General features: G+C 32.9%; 1 protein-coding gene across 11 annotated transcripts in view; it reads right to left on the minus strand.

Moving 5' to 3' along the window:
* Window positions 1-23,111, minus strand: part of LOC133186322 (protein phosphatase 1 regulatory subunit 12A-like) — a 41,608-nt gene that overhangs the window by 13,538 nt on the left and 4,959 nt on the right. For 2 of the 11 annotated variants that reach the window (XM_061321562.1, XM_061321563.1), the window contains exons 3-22: window positions 22,849-22,967; window positions 20,784-20,943; window positions 19,691-19,835; window positions 18,813-18,887; window positions 18,498-18,562; window positions 17,693-17,710; window positions 13,360-13,574; window positions 13,108-13,148; window positions 12,656-12,832; window positions 12,273-12,305; window positions 11,361-11,591; window positions 9,996-10,196; window positions 9,220-9,296; window positions 7,664-7,960; window positions 7,226-7,316; window positions 6,289-6,492; window positions 6,036-6,102; window positions 4,801-4,962; window positions 4,220-4,332; window positions 3,867-3,926 (exon numbers count right to left, since the gene is read on the minus strand). In XM_061321562.1, coding sequence (XP_061177546.1) covers window positions 3,867-3,926; window positions 4,220-4,332; window positions 4,801-4,962; window positions 6,036-6,102; window positions 6,289-6,492; window positions 7,226-7,316; window positions 7,664-7,960; window positions 9,220-9,296; window positions 9,996-10,196; window positions 11,361-11,591; window positions 12,273-12,305; window positions 12,656-12,832; window positions 13,108-13,148; window positions 13,360-13,574; window positions 17,693-17,710; window positions 18,498-18,562; window positions 18,813-18,887; window positions 19,691-19,835; window positions 20,784-20,943; window positions 22,849-22,967 — 2,551 coding nt within the window. Of the gene's footprint in view, window positions 1-3,866; window positions 3,927-4,219; window positions 4,333-4,791; window positions 4,963-6,035; window positions 6,103-6,288; window positions 6,493-7,225; window positions 7,317-7,663; window positions 7,961-9,219; window positions 9,297-9,995; window positions 10,197-11,360; window positions 11,592-12,272; window positions 12,306-12,655; window positions 12,833-13,107; window positions 13,149-13,359; window positions 13,575-17,692; window positions 17,711-18,497; window positions 18,563-18,812; window positions 18,888-19,690; window positions 19,836-20,783; window positions 20,944-22,848; window positions 22,968-23,111 lie in introns of all 11 variants that reach the window. The other 9 variants (XM_061321567.1, XM_061321564.1, XM_061321565.1 and 6 more) reach the window with 9 other exon arrangements.

Consider the following 23,111-nt stretch of genomic DNA (forward strand, 5'->3'; position numbering starts at 1 on the left):
ACCTTCTAAACTCCATGTTATTTCTTCCTTTCAATCAGACAGTCTGGGACCCAACCCCTCCCTACCAATTATCCTAAGCTTATTACACAATAAAGTGCATTGACCAAGCCAGGACTGATCAGCTGTCATTAATTACAGCTGTTATATATATAGCTCAGCTATCAGCAGTCCTGTTATCACTCAATACATGTAGACATAACTGTCTCTTTGTATTTTGTAATTGAATAGATGTGTTATCATATTTTCATGCTGTATCTTCTGAGGAAAACTCCACGCTAGGTATTACTTTAATGTTCATCAATAGCTATCATCAAGTAAAAATGAAAAAAAAATGTAGTGATGACTCATCTGTCTAGGTGGAGGGCTATAAAAAGAAATGGGGGGCAATACAGCATTATTATTTATTGAATTTTTTTTTGAACTTTTAAAAAATACTTCAGGGACAATGGCTAAAAACCAAAATTTGACTTAAAAGATATGGGTTGTTGGAATAGTCGTAAAAATGTGGTTGTAAGCAAATCGCTATCATAATTTTAGGAATCAGTCAATTCAGTTCTGCAGTGCGGATATAATATCAAATATTATATTGATCTACATGGCAAAAGAAAACCTTTTTTACATAAGTGGTCTGCATTTTGCTTGCGATCTTTATACTGCATCTAAACCCCATTTCTGCTGAGCAACAAAATGGTACATCCTATAGTCCACAGGCTTTAATTGTTCCCAACACAGACAAGATCTTCTCCACTTAACCCATATAAACAAAATGTTCTGAATTACTAAGTGATGGAACTAACTTTTTACAAAGCAGAAAACAAAAGCTGCAGAATTATAATGGATGTTGAAGAGTATCTTATATACTGAAGGAAAGTATGACCAACTTCTAGAAACATGATCATTATCTTTATCATTGCCATCATCAAAATCAGACAATATTTTGTCTAAATGAATATGTATGTCAGTAATATAGATAATACTGTATGTGTACTTAAAAAAGCAGACTTCATATTTTAGCGACTTTGGCGTAGAAAACGATGTGCTAATTCATGAATACCGCTTAGAAATTATTTGTAAATACAATATACGGCACATACATGTACATGTATAGCGCTAATTCATGATTTCGCCAAAACTTCATACCCAGTGACTGTGCTAAATTTTGAATATGCCAATTTATGTACACGTACAGCATGCTACAAGCTGATATATAAAAGTAACATATGAAAAATAATTGCCCCCCCCCCCTTTCAAAAAACAAAAAACAAAAAAATCCTAATTACCTCTATCATGTTCATGTTAGCCTTATAAGTAGGTCATTAAACGTCCACAGAACACACTAGTACTACACATCACTGATCGAAATTTTCCTAATCATGAAATTTATTCAAGGTCTTATTTCCTGGAAATCTGACAATTGAAAATTTAAAAAAGCATCAAATCATGATTGGAATTTAAAAGTATTTGAGCTATTTATAACCCAATTTATATCCTGTTAGTTTTTATTCTCATCACGGTTTCAAATAACATTTAAAACCTTAGGGGCCATGTGGGCCGACACTTTTACAAGTTTTACTAGCCCACATTGATATGTTGGGCCCACAATTTTCTCTCCACTTTGTGAAAAAAAAATTGAATATTTGTATCTTAATCTCTGAGAAGTATACTTTGCTGTCCAAAGTTTTTCATTTCCCTGATGATTTTCACACCATGAATGAATGATATTGCATGAAATTTTGTTTTCCTTCATTTCACAAAGTTATAATGTTATGGTGATTCAGGGTCTAGAAAACATTCTGTAGGCAAGAAACAGTGAAAATGGAAGTGCACAAAATTGTAGAATCAAAGCATGGTCAGGTTCTGGAAAAGTTTAGATAAAATTCTTACTCGCCATGTGGGCAATTACATCCACAAGAGTTGGTAGCCCACTGGTAAAATTACTATTAGTAGCTAGTGGGTGAGTGTTATATGCAGACCCTGGTTTTATGAAGACAGTTAAAATATCACTAAACAAGTTTTTAAAAAATCCATCTAATTACCTGAAAAATTAAAACATACCGGTAACCACACAAGATTCACAATATTTTAATCATGTGTCAAGAGAGAATCAAAGGGGGATAACTCTGACTCTGAGTAACTTGAACAGCAGATTCAAAGAACATCTTTATATTTAAGTAAAACAACTTCAAGGCTTAGATTAATATTTCATACAGAGGTGTGTAAACAACTGGATCAATTGCATGAAAATCACCTTGATTCAGGGAAAAAAGAAAGTTAGTGACTACTGGTTTGACTCGAAATTTTAAATCATGTATTTAACATACTGAATGTGTACTTCAAAAACCAGGCTTCATATCTTAGTGGCTTTAGCGCAGACAGCAATGTGCTAATTCATGAATACCATTAATAAACCATCAGTCTACCAAAAAAATAAAAAAAAAAAAAAAAAAGAAATAGAAATGTTATACTGTTTTGTATCCTTGTTCATGTAATCAATTTGTTACAAAAAAATTATGCTGCTTATATATATGCCAGATTTGTTCCCCTTTAAATGCATACAAAGTAAATAAAATTAAATTGCTTTCTCACCTAGTATTCATGAAAATTTTAAGTTCTTCAAATAATGAATTATTTGACAACAGGAAAACACAGACTGACTTGTTTCAACGCTTATCACCTCTTTTAAATGAATCATGCTGTAAGTCTGCCAACAAAAGTCATTTTGTGATACACTGTATGTCTGTATAATAAACATTTGGAGTTTTCTGAAGAAAATTGTATCCTTTAAAAAAAAATCTCTCAAGCACAATATTCTTTACCCAGAGATTCAACAGTGTCTATTATAAGCCACTGATATCAGTAAATTCTATTCATTGGCTGCAGCCATGACTAAAGCCAGAACCTTGTACACTTTCCTTCTTCTACAAAATTCACTGACTCAGTGGTGAGTTCTAGACATACTCTTTTATGAAGAGTTAGAGGTTGATCCTGAGATGTATTAATCCCTATGACAGAAAGACGACTCATCTTCATCAAGACCTAATCAGCAATGTAGGGATAGACCAGCAACATACATTTTTCCCTGGGATTATGATTGCAATATCCTTGATGGCTTCTATACCTAATACTTTAGGCCAAAAAAAATCTGTCTATAGTTTCTCAGACATGCTGCATCTGGTCAAACACTGTCACATTGACTAACTTTGTTGACATATTGAAAATGGAAATAACTCAATTTTCTTTTTTCCAAATTGAAAAAGAAGGTTGTTATTCCCCTTTTAATACATGCTGATAGACTACGCAATATATTTCTTGCAAATATGATATTTTATGAATTAATTTTCCTACAGATGTTTGGAATACCATTATTTGAAGTTGAGTACATATAATTAATGTAAGATAACAAAAAGTAAGAGAATCAGTAGATATCATTACTCTGTTGATCCACTGACTACAAAAAAGAGAAATGAGAACTGTTAAAAAAAAAAAAAAAAAAAAAAACCCTGCCTGCTTTATTGAGTTTTGTAATTTTTGGCATGAGAAACTAAAGATTATTATTATTTTTTTTTTTTTGCCTTAACTACTTGCTGAACCCCAAGCATATCTAATGGTCTTCCTTATCCTAATCTGATTCTACACACACTTCTTATCCCAAGGGCTGAATCAAGATTTATTTTGATGGGACAATGATTCACTCTATCCTTGACAAGTTCTTTATTCTACAGACACTTCTTAACCCGAGAACTGAACACGAGACATACTATGATGAGACAAGGAGTCACCCTATCCTTGATAGGTTCTTTTTTCTACACACCCTTCTTTACCCAAAAGCTGTAGCCGAGACATTATATGATGAGACAATGACTCACCCTATCCTCGGCAGGTTCTTTATTCTCCTCTTCCTTTTCTTTGTCTTTTTCTTCCTCTTCCTGAAAAAAAAATGGATACATAAATGATATAAAAATCACTGCTGATTGAGACAGTACGATTACATTCTCCCTAATTATGAATAAGAATGAATATATTTAGGAATGCATATGACACTTTTAATTTGCAAATGACATATATATATATATATATATATATATATATATATATATATATATATATATATATATATATATATATATAAATCATAGTAATCTTCAAGATTCACATGAACATTCTTTAAATAGAGAAATTATTCTAAATCACTTGACAGTTTAACATAATAACGACTTACATCTTTGTTGTCATAGGAAACAATTCCTGTTGACCTTCGTTCATTTCTCCGTCGTCTCCTGGCAAGGGCAGATGACTCTCTCCTACTGTCCTTATCCCCTTTATCCTCCGAGTCTATAAACATAACAGCCATAATATCTCAGTGACATACGGAAAATTTACTTATAAAGAAGTCATGGGGCATGATTTCTTAGTTCCTAACAACCAAAATTCTTTATATCCATATAAGAAAGTGTTCGGATATGACAGATGGGGAGAAGATACTATAATTGCTATAACTGAGATTTCCTTATATCAGAGTTCATTATCATTGAGTTTTACTGTAGTTAGGTAAAAAAAATTTTATGATCCATAATCTTATTTCAGCTGGCCCAATATGTTTTTTCACGTATTTTCAAAATCAATACATAGCACATTGCTTCAGAGTCTATTCCACATATTTTAGTAGGGAGAAATATAAATAGTGTGATCATAAACACATTTACATACAACATGCTGTTTCTCAAAACTATGTCAAAGTTCTATAGCTTACTATACAATGTAATACACTGTCCCTGATATCAAGATAAACACTAAACATACCATTGGATTTCTCCTCTGTCCTACTTTCTAATTCCCCGTTTCGTATTCGGTTCCGGAGGGACTGTGACCTAGTTAACCCCGTGTTGACCCCCAGACTAGAGGACGTTGAGTCAGCCAATGAAATCGCATTCCTATCACTTCTATCTCTCCGTATATAGGATGCTAAAAATAATTACATAAGTAATTAAATTAATAAATGGACAAAATACAGTTAAAAATATACGGGGTGTTTTTTTTGGGGGGGGGGGGGTCTCAAAATTAATAAGATGTTCAGCACCTGGTACAATGACCATAAACTGAAAAAAAAAAAAGTAAAAAATTCAGATACTGAATTTCTTGATTTTTGTTTCACAATCATGTTTTAAAACAGTGTAATTGCAAGTCTGTATAATATACAAATGCAAACACATGACAAAATTTTGCTTATTTCAATTATTTCAAAAGTTAAATAATTTTTATATTTTGACTTAAGGGGGCCAACTGGGATTTTCATTGGGCAATACTTTGCTCAGTATAGTAAAATCAAACATACTTATACTTTCAATGCCACTATTTTCACTTAATTTATCAAATTTAACAAAATTAAGATATCACAAGTTAAAAATCTAATTACAATTTTAAAGAACAGATTTTTTTAACGATTTTTTAAATGATAGGTAGATGGACGCCGTTTTAGTGTTTTTGTGACATTACGATAAACTGAAGTTCTTGAGGAGGGAGTAATAAAAAATGTTATCATAGAAAAAGTCTAAAATATATGCTCTTGAAATTTTAAACACAGGAATTTGAAAATCTCGCAATTATTTTCTGATATTTTTTCTATAAATCATTAGTATTTGTTATGTTCTGTAGTACTCCATAAAAAACAGAAAATTTCTAAATTTTTACATTTTGAGATATCCCATCTGGAAACCAGAGGATAGAAATTTTGAGCAAAAGTTTACTGTAGTATTTGTAAAATTGGTTTTGAAGTGTGAAAAACTAGCACTTTTCCACATATTCCTATAGTAAATGTGTCTTATTTTGAAATGGTCACCAAAACATATTATATAAATTTAAAGAGTTTTTCTATTGAGGATTTCACACAATAAAACCCCAGTTGGCTCCCTTAAGTCTGTTCTCGATTTTATGGTCATAAGACCATGGAAAGATAGGTTTGGGATCACGAGGAATGTACACTTTGTGTAATGCAGACTTTGTACTAATTGATAATGAGACTAAAGAAGGAAACTCACGAGTATAAGAATCTGTAATATCTTTGGAGTCTCGAGACCTCCGAAAGCTGTTACTTCTTGGTTCATCCTACAAAACACATTGGAAACATACAGTAACTGTATACCATTGACACTAATCTTTCTTTGATCATTGAAATAAAAAATATATCCATATTAAGAGTATGGTACTAAAACTTATACAAACGGTTCTCTATATATACATGTATAACCAAGCATGAAGTCAAACCTTTACATGCACATGATCCAGACCTACCTCCCTGTTCCGTCGTAACGTTACGGAGTCGTTTTCTGAGGTAACTCTCTCACTGAGAGATGAAGCACTAGTGGTTGAGCTTTCGCTCTCTTTATTTACAGATTTATCTGTGACCTCCGGCGCGGCCAGTCTCTTGTCCGTCTCAGTACGGGATGTCCCGCTAAGCACCTCCTCTGCTTTCTGAATGTCTTCCCTAGTTACCCCCTAACAAACACACAACAAATGTTAAACCAGAGATATTAATAATTACTAAAGAATAAACATAAGTTTAACTTAAGGACAGATTATACAAACTTTTATCAGAAATCTTGAAAATAACGACTTAAGTCATGTTTATATAGGTAAAATGAATAAATTTTAACACATAGTTTTTAATTTTTCATTCAAGATTTACAATAATGGGATTTAAAGTGACAAAAAGTTGTATAGATTAATAAGGATGGTTGCAGAAAGGTAGAATTGTGAACATCATTGAATGTTTACAATTTCTTAATATTTTAGACATTTATTATTTGCATAATTTACAACCAAAATAGGTCAAAAAATAAACATGTATACCAATCCAGTCATCCAGTTTTTGTTTGTATCATCTGTCCTTAAAAAGTTATGCTCTCTTGTAAGAAACATTAGATTAACTGTAAAATCATTTTTGGGGGGGGGGGGGGGGGGTGTCAAATTTTAACAGTTTAAGGAAAATGCACTGGTTCATGGGGATCTGATTTTGTGGTTGGAGAAGCAAATATAAAACTGTATTTGAATTTTTAACATTTTGTGGAGGACTTGAATTCTGGGTCTCTTCATACCTCAAAAACAATGAAAAATTGAACTCTTCACAAAAATTAGTAATTTATAGTAAATTCCATCAAATTCAAAGATGAAATGCAAATAACCTATAGACTGCTTATAAACTAGTTCTCTACCTCTGTTTTATACTGACCTGTGTTGACCGTCTCGTCTCTCGGGCTCTCTTGGCACGAGCTTTTCTTTGAGTTTCTGCCTCCTCGTCACGTTTTGGTATACCATAGGGCCTGTATAAAAAAATTTTCTTATTTACAAAGAATGCCAGTCAAAATGATTTGTATTAGTCACAATGCAGACATGCATACTGAAACAGAAAGTTTTCTGGTGACAAACTGATGCAATTTTATGACTTTCTTCCCAAATGAGATCTATTTCTTAGTATCCAAGGACCAATGAATTACTTGCTTTTCAAATCTTGGTTAATAAATACCACTATACAATACAATGTTAAACTAAATTATGAGCTTTAGTGATACATGAGATATTTCCCAGTTTGTAATTTATGTGTCAATGAAATGGTCAAAAGTATTACATTATGGTAAAGGGTTAAATATGATGGCTGGGTCATACAAACCTCGCAAACTGATAATTGGAGTAAGGGGAAGATATTGTTGATGAAGATATAGAAGTTGTGGTTCCTGTTGTCAAGCCAACAGTTGTCACGGTAGCACTGGGGGTCAGAGCTGACGAGGCAGTGGTTGCAGGTTGCTGGTTTATCCGTGCTGGCAGTGATGATCGATAATCCTCCATTCGGTCTTCCAAGCGTTTGTATGCGGAAAAACTTCTGTATGGATTCAAGCCTCTCAATGACGATGTTGAGGTCAAGGTTGTGGAAGTGGAGGAAGTGGTACTAACAGAGGAAGAGCCAAATCTAAAAAAAGGCCGACAAGCTTAGTGATCAGTCATGCACAGCGACACAGTGATCGGTCAAGCACTCCGATTCTGTGATCGGTCATGCACACCAACTTAGTAAGGTTAAGGGCAAGAAGCTCGGCTGATGAAAGGGAAAAAAGAGGCAACAGACATATTAGTCAATTAGTCATACATTCAATAGAGAGCAATCTACATTCTATTCACATACTATCGTAAAATAAAGAATGAACTTAAAAACAAAATAAAATACTGTGTTCTAATGTTCTCATTCTTCATTCAATATAGACATTTTTGCTAATACTGGAATATGCAATCACAACCAAATGATTAGTACACTAAATCCATAGAGATTCTCATATTTTCTGATTATTTTGAAACCAAATATCAAAAACAAAAATTGAAAGAAAAGCTTAACATACATGTATATGTACATTCCATTTAAATGCCAAAAAAAAAAAAAAAAATCATTTCAATCTAAGATTACATGCTTTTGGTGGCAGATTACACCTGATTATGATTGACTATAGTTCTATACTATAACTTCTGATAGAACAGAATACCAGAAAAAAGAAAGAACAGCTAGAAAAAGGCACTGAAGTCCTAAGCTAGACAACCTGAAAAGATCATATAATTTATAAAATATATCTACTGGAAATCAAAGTCAGCATCTTAAAAGAGTCAAACCTCATTATCTCAAACGTGATAGGACTGAGAAAAAAGAACTTCCAGATATCAAAGGATTCAAGATATTGAGGGAAAAAGTTCTTGGGACTTTCAAATCAAATTAAGCTCATATATTCTGGTGACACAGTATAACATGACAAGGTACCTATTTAGCTCACCTGTTAGGTGACACAGTATAACATGACAAGGGACCTATTTTAGCTCATCTGTTAGGCGACAGAGTATAACATGACAAGGGACCTACTTAGCTCACCTGTAAGGTGACAGTATAACATGACAAGGGACCTATTTAGCTCACCTGAACCCAGGAGGATGAAGCAGTCTTAGATCTATGTCAAAATTTCAGAGATTTAGAAAATGCTAAAGTATTTATTATTAATTGATAATTTTAAATTTCAAATCAAGAACATGAAAAGAAGACAGAATTAAACATCATTTCAAATTTCATGTTGAACTCTATATTAAACTTTTAAGACAATGTACAAATTTTGTCTGAAGTATAGAGCTGCTTCATGGTCCTTAGGCCTGTTCTGGTGATGCAGTATTATAAGGTATAAGACACATTTAGCTCACCTATCTGGGACTTTATTCTCTTGGTTTTCTGATATGGTGCTGGTTATCAGGAATGGTCGAGTTGTATTGGACTTATCCTACAAACATAAAAATAACAATATTATCTTATACCTAAAGAGAGAGGGAGAAAGATTGAGTTGAAGTCTTACTTAAAAAGAATATGCAGTCTAAGACATGCTAAACAAGCACACTGCATTTAATTCTTGAATAATTTATATCGATATCAAGGGATAATTATTTCTAGTAAAGAACATTTTCTTCTGTGAGCAGAGGATAAGGAAAACTTTCATGCTTAGCATGCCACAACATTTCTTGTACAATAAATTATCCACACTTCATAATAATAATTATACAAAATTAACAAAACCAAGATATAAGGATTTGTTACCAACAAAAGTAAAACATATATTATGCTACGATATAAAATTCAGAAAGTTACTGTTATCAAAGATCATTTTAGCAGACTATTTAAAATTCATTAACTTTACCCTCTAGTAATCAAGATATTAATTTTTTATTGCTTTAAACTAAGGACAGTCTTTCATTTTTTTTTAAACAGCTCATGAAGGATATCTAATAAAATTGTCAGGTGAAGCAAAATGTTCTGCTCATCAGTTGTATATAATAGAATGAACTTTTATATTACAAAGAAATCTTGAAGGGAAAACGGTTCTACTGTAAATAAATCACATTTCTATCAATGACAGTAATAAGAAGAAATGGAGATCACTGATATTGCCTGAATACGAAACAGAGCTCAATGATAGGGGACTCACGCTCTCAGATCTATTGTTATTGTTCAGGCGGGGACTAGAGGCAGAGCGTGGCAGGTTAGTCTTGTCATTTTCGTTGATTGTGTCGTTCACCATGCTGGTACTTCCTGTTTTACGTAAGCCGGCCCGCCACGGTGGCGTCTCTCGGAGAGGAGCAGTAGAGGAGTTATCTTCTCCTGGTTTCTGAAGGGAGATAATGGGCACCTACAACAACATGCAGGGATTGTAAACCAAAATTAAAAAAAAATACACACAACAACAGATCACACACTCAAAATGTCAGTTAATGTGACAAAGTGAAAATAAAAATACAAATTGAAATTGCAGGAGTGAAATGTAAACACAACATCTATCTTATTACAAACATTACACTAAGAAATACTTTTTTTTAAATTCAAAAAAAAGATTTTTTATGTGGCTTAACTTTTAATCTTTCTTTTCTTTTTCAATGTTATGGCAATTTTTTTTATCACTTTCATTATGAAATTCAAGATTACATTCAGACTTGTCAAAATTTTATTATACAAGTATAAAAAAGATTAGATTTTAAAAGTTTGGGAAAATGTTAACTTCATTCTATTTAGATTCTTAGTTTCTTGAGTAAAAGACAACAGTACAAGCCAAACTACAAATATGTAATGCAATGGAAAAAAAATGCCAGTTAATTAAAAAAAATTATGATAGAAAAATACATAATTATGTAAAAAATCATAATAATTGGAGCTTTTAGGAAGATTGATTATACAGTGTGGAGTTTAAGATGTTGAGTGATGTATATAAGTGATCAATTGAGTGTTTTTTTCAGTATATATATAACACACACACAGTATAAACAAGGATTACAGTAACGTTGTCAGTAAGGCAGGCCATGATGCGGAGGTTAATACCAGACAAAGCAGACACTGGAAACCACATTGGCTGGTGTGTTTTTGTGGAGGTTAGACCAACCAGAGCGGCCCCAGTGGCACCACCGAAGCAAAACCCGCACCACGTCACTCAAGGAGGGGCATATAAGTGACCAGTGTCAGGGAGGTTAACTCTCAAAGGTTTGGGTCACTGTTTACACATCCCCAAATTCATTAATAAGAGAAAATGAGTTTAATAATTTTAACAAATTTTTTTGATGTTCATAAATCAGAGAAAAAAAAGTCAAAAGGATCAGACGCAAGTTCTGAAACTTAGTCTTCTCCTTAAATCTTTATCACAGAGTCCAGATCTTCTTTATTAAGTATACCAGTTCCAAAATACAAAACTTAAATGTTTGAATGCAACATGAAACACAGAATCTATAATGTACATGTAAACAGTGAACCCTGTGTTGTGGGAGAGCACCCCCTGCTGGTCTGAGCCCTGGTAGAGTGCGGTTACCTCGGATCGGTATTGAGCAGGCATGCTCAGCGAGCGAGTCAGACTGATCTGATCACTCACCCTCGATCGCTGCCCCTCCTCCACCCCCGTAGGTGGCCCTTTCTCCTCCACCCCCGTAGGTGGCCCCTTCTCCTCCACCCCTGTACGTGGCCCCTCCTCCTTCTCTGTGGAGTCTGACTTTTCTGGCTTGCTGTCAGAGACTTCTTTCTCTTCCGTTTCCTTAGCTATCTCCTTATGAACAAAACCACCAAGTTTTATCATTCACCAGCCCTCACTTAGAACTCCTCATGCAGAAAAATCTTCACTTTATACTCATTCTTTTTTGTAATTAATACACTCAATCTGATTTCTTTAAATATATTGTAAAATGTTGGGTCATATTTCCATTAGAAAATCATTCCCAAATGTTTCAAAATATTTTTTTTTGTTCACAAGATATACTTTTCCTTTAAGTTCATTTCTAATTTCTTAAATTAATTAATAAAACATGCCTAGAGTTAATATTCATAATAATTTCTGCCTAGATTGTGATGCATGCACCCTAAGGGGATTCTGTAGACATGCCTTGTGGATATACTGTTTGCTGTTATAGAATGAGTTTGTCTTTTAAATTTAGTGGTAAATAAATCATCTAAATAATTTACAGATGTAAAACATTAAAATCAAAATTGTGTTCATATTTGAGACACTTACAAATGTGAATAATTATGAAAACCACCAAATCAGTTTCTCAATATCTGTCATTTAAATGTTCCTTCACTTTCCAACCTAACTTTAATTTTGCTATATGCAGAAAAACATGACAAATAATTCAATAAACTTCCTCCAAAAGTTACTAGACGAAAGTATTAACAGACAAAGCCATTGTGCCCCTTCCCTATCTTTGTAATGAATGCATGCTCTGAATGTTACCTTCAGTCTCAACCTAAGCTTGGAGCGTGTGTCCTGAAAATTTACAGGTATTACCATATCTCATATTGTTACAATCTTTAAATATTTTAAGATTTTTTCCCCCTGTATATTCTAAACACTTAAGATCCTGATACTTTAATCTTTGTATTTCTTCAAAATCATTTAGAAACTAGCTTCCAAACTTTAAACTTTTGAAAAGGAATACAAATGAAAAAAGAAACCCCCTAGTTTCACAACTGTTACAACAATTTCAACTTAAATATTAATTCATCATCAAGTTTGTGCAGATCTGATTAAATTTTGAGTTGATAAAGGACTCCCAATTCTAGCTCTACACTTATACCAACACACATCCAGTGACTGTATATGTGTCTGTGAATTACCTTCAGAGAATCTCCTATTTTTTCGATGGTGGGTGTTTCCTCTTTATTCTGCATCACGGCGTCCTCGTTTATCTTGTCCTTGATGGTTACATGAGTTGTCTCCCCCTTTTCATCAATTTTGGGGGCATCTTTGGTCTCCACCACTGTTGTGATTGGGGGCTTGTCTCTCTCTCGAGGCTGAAATCAACCAGGTATTACTTTAGAGCTAATTTCCTCTTTTTACAAAATAACTTCTCCTTGCAAATGGTTGGTGATCCCATTTGTTAAGAGTTAACATTATTATGACCTTTCATAACTTATTAGAATAAATTATATAGTCTATTGATAGACAGTTAACCATATTGTATTACACTGTTACAATATCAGCTGTTGCTTCTTTAACTTGTGGACTTCACTGAGTGATCTTTCTCTTCTTAAAGTGAAGAAGATTCATATATTATGAAAATTCTTACCAATTGATTCGATGACAATCTATTAAGTTCATTTTGTTTTTCTGAAAAAAGAGAAGAAATTAACTGTTTGGATTATAACATTATCATTGCACGTTGCAGAGGTAATAAACATATATACCTCAAAAAGATTTTTTTCCTCAACGTTTTAGTTGTTATTAACATAAAACATTTTTGAAACAGACCAATCACCACTAATTGTACAACAGACGCTACAAATGAAACTTTGTTCACACATAAAGCTGAAGTTTGAACCTGTTTCAGATTTCGGAGCTGGTTCTGTTTTCAAGCTTATTTCGGACTCCTCTGAGCTCTCTTCTTCACTCGCGGAACTGGAGCTACTCTTGATGACCTTTTCTTCCTCCTCTGTCGGTGACTGAAGAGCTGCTTCTAAAGCGGCGCGTTCTTGTTCCACGGTTTTTACGTTCACATTATGTTTCTGGTCCACACTCATCCGAGTCACGGAGCTCCTGAAATTACAAGCAAAATGTTACTATAAATAGAACTGAAAATGATACTAAAATTAGAACTCCGACAAAAAAAAATTACAGAAATTTTAATTTACACCCTTTTTTCAGACTGAAAGTTTCTTTTTCCGATTTAACCAATTAATTCACATAAAAATTACAAAACAAAATAATTTCCAGAAAAAAATCTGATATCAAATTAAATATATATATATATACACAGATCACATTCTTAAGTCACATAATAGCAGGAAATATGCAACTTAAAGAAGTAAAAATTAGGCATAATATAATAATTATTATATATTACAATGGCTTCACTTCAATGCTTAAACATGTTAAACTTAAATATTAAGTTAAACATAACAGAATTATATGGAGTTCTGCATTAAGACACAGTGGTATATGGTTGGAAAATATGAAACAGAAATGACACAACAGCTTAAATTTGGCAATTGCAGCAGATTTATAAGATAAAGAGAGAGAGCATTAGTAAAAATTTTAGGCCTGTAAAACACCCCCTGATTCAAACAACACACACTGTCTCTGGCTAGTGCGATAGCAGAAACTGTGTTAACATGATCAACAAGATTATTGGGTTATTTCCATAAGGCAGCAAATTAGATTTTAATTTTACTAACTGCATCCCCAAAATGACAAAATCCCTTAGTACTGTTTAATGACCAGCCACCACTTACAGACAGACAGACACACTGTGCTATAAACAAAACCATCTGATATAGTCACATTTTCAATCATCTTAAAATTCAAATTAGAAATGGACTTTTCTACTGAAAATTCAATATCGGTCAAAATGCAAACTTCGTGACAATTCAGTATTTTCTTGGACTAAGTATTTATCAATTAATAAAATCTTTTTTATTTGGAAATTGTGACCATCAAGATTATTGGTGCTTTCTGTTACAAGGTTCTAGGCTGGGGAATTGTTGGTTTCTTAAAGAAGCATATTTAACTTGTGTAGTCCGTTACATTTACAATCACACCATGCAAGTTTTAATAAGAATGTTGGGAGGCTTCATGTTGCATATGTACCTGTCTAAGTCTGAAGTTAAATTTTGCGAGGTATTGTCCCTAGATCAAATAGAAATAGCTGGTAAATCATTAACTCTTACAGAACTGTCCAAAGTTAAAGCTCAAATAAGGAGAAAAGAGATACTGATCATTAATATTTCTCTCGGATTCATCGTGTATGGGTACATATCCTTTACATTTTTTTTTAATCATACTATATTAGGCTAAGATTGATAAAAACTTTTGCAAATTTCAACTTTCTAAAAAAAATTTTAAAAAGATTTTCATACATAAACCTGAAATACTTTAAAATAGAAGAAATCCCAAAAATGACGAAATGCAAGAAAACAATCAATGCATTTGCATAGATTATAATGACAGAGGACGACACTGTGGGATATGCACATGTACAAGTCAAATCAGAGGGCAGGGAAAAATTTGTAATGCAAACACTGACAAGTAGATCATAGTACATGCCTCTGGTGAATAAGTGTGGACATTGTTTTAAATTCTTTCTGAATGAATCATGCATACAAAACACCTTTACTTTCATTCCAAACAAATCCTGTTTGAATTGCAACAAATCCATAAAAGGTAACATTGTTTATCACTTCTTCTCCAGTCAAAAATGATAACCAAAAATTCTCATTGGAAACAGATTTAGATACAATGAACAGTAAAAAAAATATATTACCAACATTTTAGTATATACCTACTCCCATAATTTATTTAATAATTTAAAGTCCATTCAAGAGCAGTTGCCTCCCCTTACCTTACACACCCCATTGTCACATTAAATTTCCTCCCTATCAGATAATATTCCAAAACACACTGTCTTAGTTCACTGTAACATTACATACACGCATGAATGAATCAGCTGTCACCGTGTAATGCAAGGTCATACTGCCATTTATGCTGAAATGCTTTATCTTAATATATCCTCTCTCTAAACAAATTATATCACTCAACCCTCAAATGACACCATATGAATTCAAAATGTGTTCAGAGTTTTATGGATAATTTTATTAAAATTGGGTCCCTCAAATGCACACAATTAGATTTTGTCCAATAGACACGGGCTATAACAATACCTTTGGAGTCTATTTACACAAATACTTTAACTATTGGGTAATTTGTTCTTCAAACAGTGCACATTCCAAAATTCTTTATTTGTCAAGTTAAAAAGTTATCAAAACGACCTTAATAACATCAAAGAATGCAGTTAAATCCCTAAGCCTGAGAACTTTAAAAAGAAAAAAAATTGCTGCTATTTTCTCATTTTTTTTTAAAAGCACACTTTATGTAAAGGAGTCTCAAACTGCCAAATATTTTTATTTAATTCGAGCATTGGCAAATTTACTCAGATTTTACCCAGAAACAGCTTAAAATCCCTAATTGAAACATTCCAAACAGTTAAGCCATGTAAACATGATCTGGTAACCCTCTCATCCTGCAACTCCTATTCCTCATGTACTGAAGATAAATGGTCATTCATACAATACTGTTTGTATCTTAATTAAACCACTGTTTCTTAACGGCCAGGACATGTTTGTTATTTAAGAACTAAATATCTAATACAATTACACAGAGAGTTATAGGGTGTAGGGGCTACTCTAATTTACACTACAATACCTGCTACTTAAATCCCTCTAACTGAACCTCTTTAAATTCTACCCGGTCTACAAATTAATTTGTACATGTGTGTGTGACAGTCTTGATACTGTGTGTCAGTCTTTCAATTTCAGGTGATTATCTTTTCATGCAAACATATACTATAATTAAAAAACATCTATTGGTCTGAGTTTGAGATCATGCCTTTCTTAGGGAGGGTGGACCCTTACTAATGATCACCACTAGCTTCTGTTTTGTTATAATAGTGGAGAATAGAGTGAAGAGGTGTAGATTTAGAATAATTGTACAGTAAAATGGGTTTACATTGTACATAGGGAAACTCTTTTACATACGTAAAATTTGTCGTGCAATATGATTAAAAGGAAATCCTAGATAGAATACTGATATCTTTGGAAAATAGGTTGATTTTTTTTTTTTTCAAAATGAGTACTTTCTTGTGAAAATGTGATAAACAACTGTGATGGCAAAAAAATCTGAAATATTTATTTCAGATGAACAAAAAAAAAAAAAAATCAATGAAGCTTTTAAGAAATGAGTGGGGAAACATGAATTTTAACTGGAAATCTGCACCAGAATTGATATTAACTCTTGCGGTTTAACAAGATTTCAGACCTGTGTCAAACTCTTCCCTAACAATATATCTAGCCCCCCTCTCAGTGTGCCATTTCTCACACAATGTTAACTGGGATTCTACAGATCAAAAACCCTATGTACTGCCTGTATGCAAAATAGGACATGGTAATACTGATGCATGGATTTTACCGAAAGTGGGCAACAATATTAGATATATTCCACATGAAAAACAAGTTTAATTGAGATGTCAATTGATTAATTAATAGACTAAGTATGATTAAATATAGATCAAATTGTGAGCAACAGATAGTCTTCCCAAGAGGCCCCATATAAAAATACAAACTATAATGAGAGGTTTTATTTCATAATTCATAAACTTAGGATTTTTTTTGTTGTTGTTGATTTTTTTTTTCTTTCCTACGCTAGACATATTTTTCATGAAGAAAAAGCTATTAAAAAATCACAATCGCTGCTGATAATGAAATGTATAAACTAAAGAGCGGTCAAACGAAGCTTAAGCATTACTATAAATAACTTTGCCAAACTCCCAAGCCAGGTAGTCTAATTTCAGTGCACTTATCAGCAGGGCAAAATTCACAAGAAATACAATACCATATGTAATTCTGATTATTTTCTATCTTTTATAGATTTTGGCATTATATTTTCCAGATTACTTTTTCATCATAAATATGCCATAATAATATTTCTAAACTTTGAGTTGAGAGGGGTGCATCCAAAAATTAGAATTACATTTGACATAATCTCATTTCACTTTTTGAGTTCACTCCCTTGAAGTCATTTTTCTGTCTCCTAAAACCTGCGACTTTAACCCCCTGATAAATGCACAGATACGATTACATAAGTACAAAAAAAATATATGGAACCTTGTGGAATCACTCCGGCTGAAAATAACATACACAAGAAAAGGTATATACACTCTCTCTAAGATCAATGTTACCTTTACTGGGTTACATTTTAGACTACAACCTTATATATCATGTATATACATGTATATAATTGTAAGTATATTCAGATTTCTTAGTACATTTATACTTAATACTTCTGGAAAATGTAACCATGATTATAATATTCATGCATATAGTTCAATTAGATGATATAACTAAATTGATTTTTAAAATCTTACTAAAAAGGGGGTCAAAAATTAAAATATTAGGGATTGATAAGTAAATGAACAAAAAACGTGACAATATTCAATGTTCCTCTTGTGTCTTTCTCTAGATTAGCAAATGCTGTATATGCTGTATAAAAACATGTAATTGATTATTAAATGAAGAAAAAAAAGGCAATTCAAAATTTAAAAATAAAAAAATTAAAAGCGTGCAGTTTAAGAAAATCATGCAAAAACTATGAGGGAAATTTTTATTTAAGTTTGCTCTCCATTGTTCCAAAAAAATGCAATGATATGAAAAAAAATTCTACTTAAACTATGAAAGTAATCGTGATAATATTCCAGTGAACACAGAAGGGGTAAAAAGACGAACTGCACTATCATAAACACTGCAAAAATTATCATTTATTTAATTCATTCATTGTCTTCATGATTTTTTTTAAAAACTCAAACCAGATAACATTCCATATGTAACAAGTACAAGGGTTTCCTAACTAGTGTGGACCACGCCCCCTTTTACACCATTACCTATCATATAAGTAATTCTTAGAATGACATACCTTCTCTTCTGGTGGTGGGACCGCGTGGGTATCACTTCATTTTGGGAGTCCTTTAGGTCTTTTTTCTAAAGAGAAATGAAACAGATCCTTATAACTCAGAAGGTTTCTCAGCACACGGGGGAAATTTTTAGGTACAGTGAATTTGTACATTACGTCAAAATTTAGTTCCTGCATGCCTTCATATATTTATTCATAAAGTGTTACATAAATGCTTTAACCTTTTTAATTTTAAATGATTAAAAATACACAGCAATTTTGAAAACCCTACATCAAATTTAGGAAACTGATTAACATGAAAAGGACTTGTTTACTTACAGATTCCTGCTTCTTCTCGAGTTCCTCTAAAAGTTTGAGTATATCTGAGTCTGCTACATCATACGCTGTCTGTCCCTGTAAAATAAACCAAAAGTTTGAGTATATCTGAGTCTGCTACATCATACGCTGTCTGTCCCTGTAAAATAAATCAAAAGTTTTGAGTATATCTGCGTCTGCTACATCATACGCTGTCTGTCCCTGTAAAATAAACCAAGAGTTTTGAGTATATCTGAGTCTGCTACATCATACGCTGTCTGTCCCTGTAAAATAAATCAAAAGTTTTGAGTATATCTGAGTCTGCTACATCATACACTGTCTGTCCCTGTAAAATAAACCAAAAATTTGAGTATATCCGAGTCTGTCATCTCATATACATGTATAAGCTGTTTGTCCCTGTAAAATAAATCAAGCAGAAATTCTTAAGAACTCAGTGAAATGACACTATGCAAACTTACTCATTCCAACTGAAGTCATCTCATTGGATAAATCAAAGGAAGATAACCAAGTTTTTAGGCAAACTCACTATCCCAGAGCTACCAAAATTGGCCTGTGCTTGTAAAATTCAGTGGTAGTCCAACAGGTTAGTAAATATTTCAAAGTTATACATGTAAATCATTTGGATAAAGCATAATGAAATAATACATGATCAAATAAACTTTCATTTTTCTCTGGCTTTCTGTCTTTGGGATCCTATCCTTAAACTTGAAACATGGGCATAGATGCTTTTTATGCATTGAAAGATAATTTTCAATCAAACTATTGGTCAGTGCTGAATGTCTACATTTACAGCATTGTTTTTGATCTGTCTACACTTACAGCATTGTTTTTGATCTGTCTACACTTACAGCATTGTTTTTTTTTTATCTGTCTACACTTACAGCATTGTTTTTGATCTGCATGTCACACATGTGGTCCACCAGAACTTTACATGCCTCTTCCTGTGCCCAATGGGCAGCAGCGTGGAGGGGGGTCCATCCATCATAATCCTGAGAGTTCACGTCAGCCCCTGCCTTCAGCAAGATACTGCAACAAACAACAAATAATAGAATCTGTTCTACTGCTCTTGTTCAGAATGACTATTTATTTGATGAAAAAAAAAATGCTGAAATTAAAATATACTTTTTTATATCGGATAAAAAAAAACCATGGCCACCCATGTTAAATATATGTCCGTTAATGAAAGACATAACGCAAAGTCTATTAACAGTACAAGGTTTTGAGCAAGATTACCATCTCCAATAACAAATACTGGTATTATTTTTAGTTGGAATGTCCACTTGCCAACACAGATAACTATAAAACTAATAAATACATGTTTTCTTTAATTTGTAATTTTCACCTTCAGTCATGCTTTATGTCAATTGTTGCCACCTACAGTGCACAAACTTGTCATTTTTATCTACTTAAAAAAAAAAAGTCATAAAAAAACAGAAAAAAATTTATTTTTCATTTCTGTGGGGAACGTAAAATAATCAAGTCAGCAGAAAACAGCTTTGTATGCTGCTATCTCAGAACAGAAGCTTAACTTGTAATCAGAGATTTATCTGGCTATTTTATTTGACTACCCTTTTCATGCAAAGGGGGAAATTGAGAACAATTGCTTATTTGACATCAGTGCTAAAGGTATGAAATCAATACACTACTGGAGTCCGAGGGGATGCAAATAAATATTGCAAAAATCTGCATTCTGAAAGCTATATCTGGGGGGTCATTTCTAAAACTATCAAGAAAAAAATATATTTTAAATGTTACATGCATGTTTTATGAGGAAATATTATTTAACTAAAGGGAAATTCTGACACTTTTTTTTCCAGAGGGGAAAGGTACCGTTTACTGGTGGTCAAATCCCTTGTAGTCCTGTGGACTCCTGACAATTCTAGTGTAACTCATGGTCTGTATGCAAGGAATTTTACACTAAGCAAGTTTTCTTCTTACTGACCATGTAAATAAGTTTCACGTCAGATAACTCACTTGATGACCTTCATGTAACCCTTGGCGGCTGCCACGTGGAGGGCAGTGGCCCCTGTTTTGGGGTGTTTCTTCTCCTTGACAGATTTGTTGTTCAGCCATTTATTGGCGTCTTGTAACATCTGGTTTTCTTCCTCAGACCTGGCTACATCTGCATCCACTCCTGTAAAACCATACACTATTTACACAATGCCACACTAATGTACCTTGTGGTTACTTCCATTTTTACAAGCTTCGACAGTTACTTTTTAATATGATATAAAAAGAATCAAGCAATAAATGCTACATTCTGTGCATTTCCTTAGATTTTGTAAATTAAACAGTAAAAACATTGATATCTTTTGATAAATCTGTGAACTTAAGGGCTCAATGAAAAATTAAGTTTTGGAAAAAAGTGAACAATGGCTCAATGACAAATTACATGCAAGTTTTGGGAAAAGTGCATTCAAATAAATCTTTTTGCCATGGATATAATTTGCTAAAACTTTTTAAACACATGATAATCATGTGATTATTAAGTAGTGAGACATAAAGACTGTTGACATGTGATCTCATTCAACTTACAGACCAACATCAAACCAGTTCTAACTTTCATTTTGACAAAAACAGACTTGTTTTTAATTATCTATCTTGTATAAATCGGTGGATTATAGTGTATAATTTTATATACAAAATCCTGTAAGCAACATTTTTTTTTTATTTTGGCATCAGTGCAAACAAATGTACAAATATATAGCATGATTATCTGTTCTTCACATTTTTTTTCTTTCAATTTATTCCACAAAAGCTGATTTCAATATTTTCAGATTTTCTTCTTTGGTTGCCTAATTACAATCATAAACTATTAAGGAGGTGAATGTTTAATTAATATATTGACAATGATGTATAAGTGACTAAGGAGATAATCTGAGCGACTGACTGAGCACTTGTTACAGGAAGCGTGAAGAACGGGGATAAACTGTAAACACAGGAAAATCATCCCCGAAAACAATTAACCAGGCCAAGTAACATAGTACACTGTCACAAAAGTACAAAGGTAGTAACTCCACCACACAGGCTTAGTTACTTAATAGGAAATCTGTCTGGTATTATTATGTTTAACATCTATACTTTTTAGATAATGCAATGCAGCCATATGAAATGTGTATGATGTGTTTTGAAAAAAATTTATGCCATATCAGGGCCAGTGAATTTTCAATCTGGGCTAGTGCATTGCAGAAGGCATGTGCCCTTTGGGTCAGCATTTTTATGCATAACAAAAATCATTCAATGTTGGGCTAGTTATACCGGTATAACTGGACAGGGTTGTGTGTCCCAACTTCTGCTGTTTCTTGTTTTGTTAAGTTGTACATCTAAGTATTACAATATAAAAAAATATTACTTTTATTATTATGGTTTTGGGCCAGTCCTTTTAAAATCTACTGGCCCAGTGAGACAGTGAAAGTACTTAGCTGACCAGTAAAAATTTAAGTCGATAGCCCAAGTGACCAGTAAAGAAAAATAATTATTTCTAGCACTGCATATATACTAAACCATTTGTGGATATCATATTGTATGGTATACATGGTTTTAAAGAATGAAATATTTGTTGTTTTGTGAATAAATGTGAAACTTGTGTGTCCCAAAACATATTGAGTCATCATACTGTACTGTTATTTCTGTGGGTGGACACTGTCTACATTGAAATCTAAATTCCATTAAAAAAAAATGTAAAAAAAAGTTACAGAACTGTAAAGATCAAATTCTATCCCTTATCTATAAGTTTTTGTGTCAAGGAACTCTAAAAACTGAAATTTTGAATGTTACATTTGAGACAGACAGACTAATGCAGACATTTCAAATCTTCATAATGCTGTGACACATTCCTTTCTAGTCAGCCTCTCTAACCCTTTCCATCACTTATATTTATTTAAAACCTGGTTAAACATTTTAAAGGCCAGATAAAGGAATTTAGAAACTTTGCAAATACTTTCACTTTTTGACTTTTAAATGCTAGGATCATCACCATTTTGACTGTTGACTGGTGGGATACATCACCATTTTGACTGTTGGCTGCTGGGATACCTACCCTGATTGTCCATCTCTTCTTGGAGAATCTTCCTCATCTCTTTGTCCTCACAGATGTCAATGGCGAGATCCCCATCATTATTTACTGCAGCTACGTTAGCCTTTTGTTCCAGAAGATATCTACAGCAGGACTTGGAGAATCAGAAATTGATGTCACAATGATATATTATAAATACTAAACAAACAATTGATAAAAAGCAATAATTGTTAGCTTTGATGTTAAAAAGCCTTCAGACTTTTCAGATGTCTAAATCACTGAAAATT

The sequence above is a fragment of the Saccostrea echinata genome, unplaced genomic scaffold (genome assembly GCF_033153115.1).
Source record: "Saccostrea echinata isolate AGI-Se365-2 ecotype Australia unplaced genomic scaffold, CSIRO_AGI_Sech_v1 ptg000013l, whole genome shotgun sequence".
In the NCBI taxonomy this organism is placed as follows: Eukaryota; Metazoa; Mollusca; class Bivalvia; order Ostreida; family Ostreidae; genus Saccostrea; species Saccostrea echinata.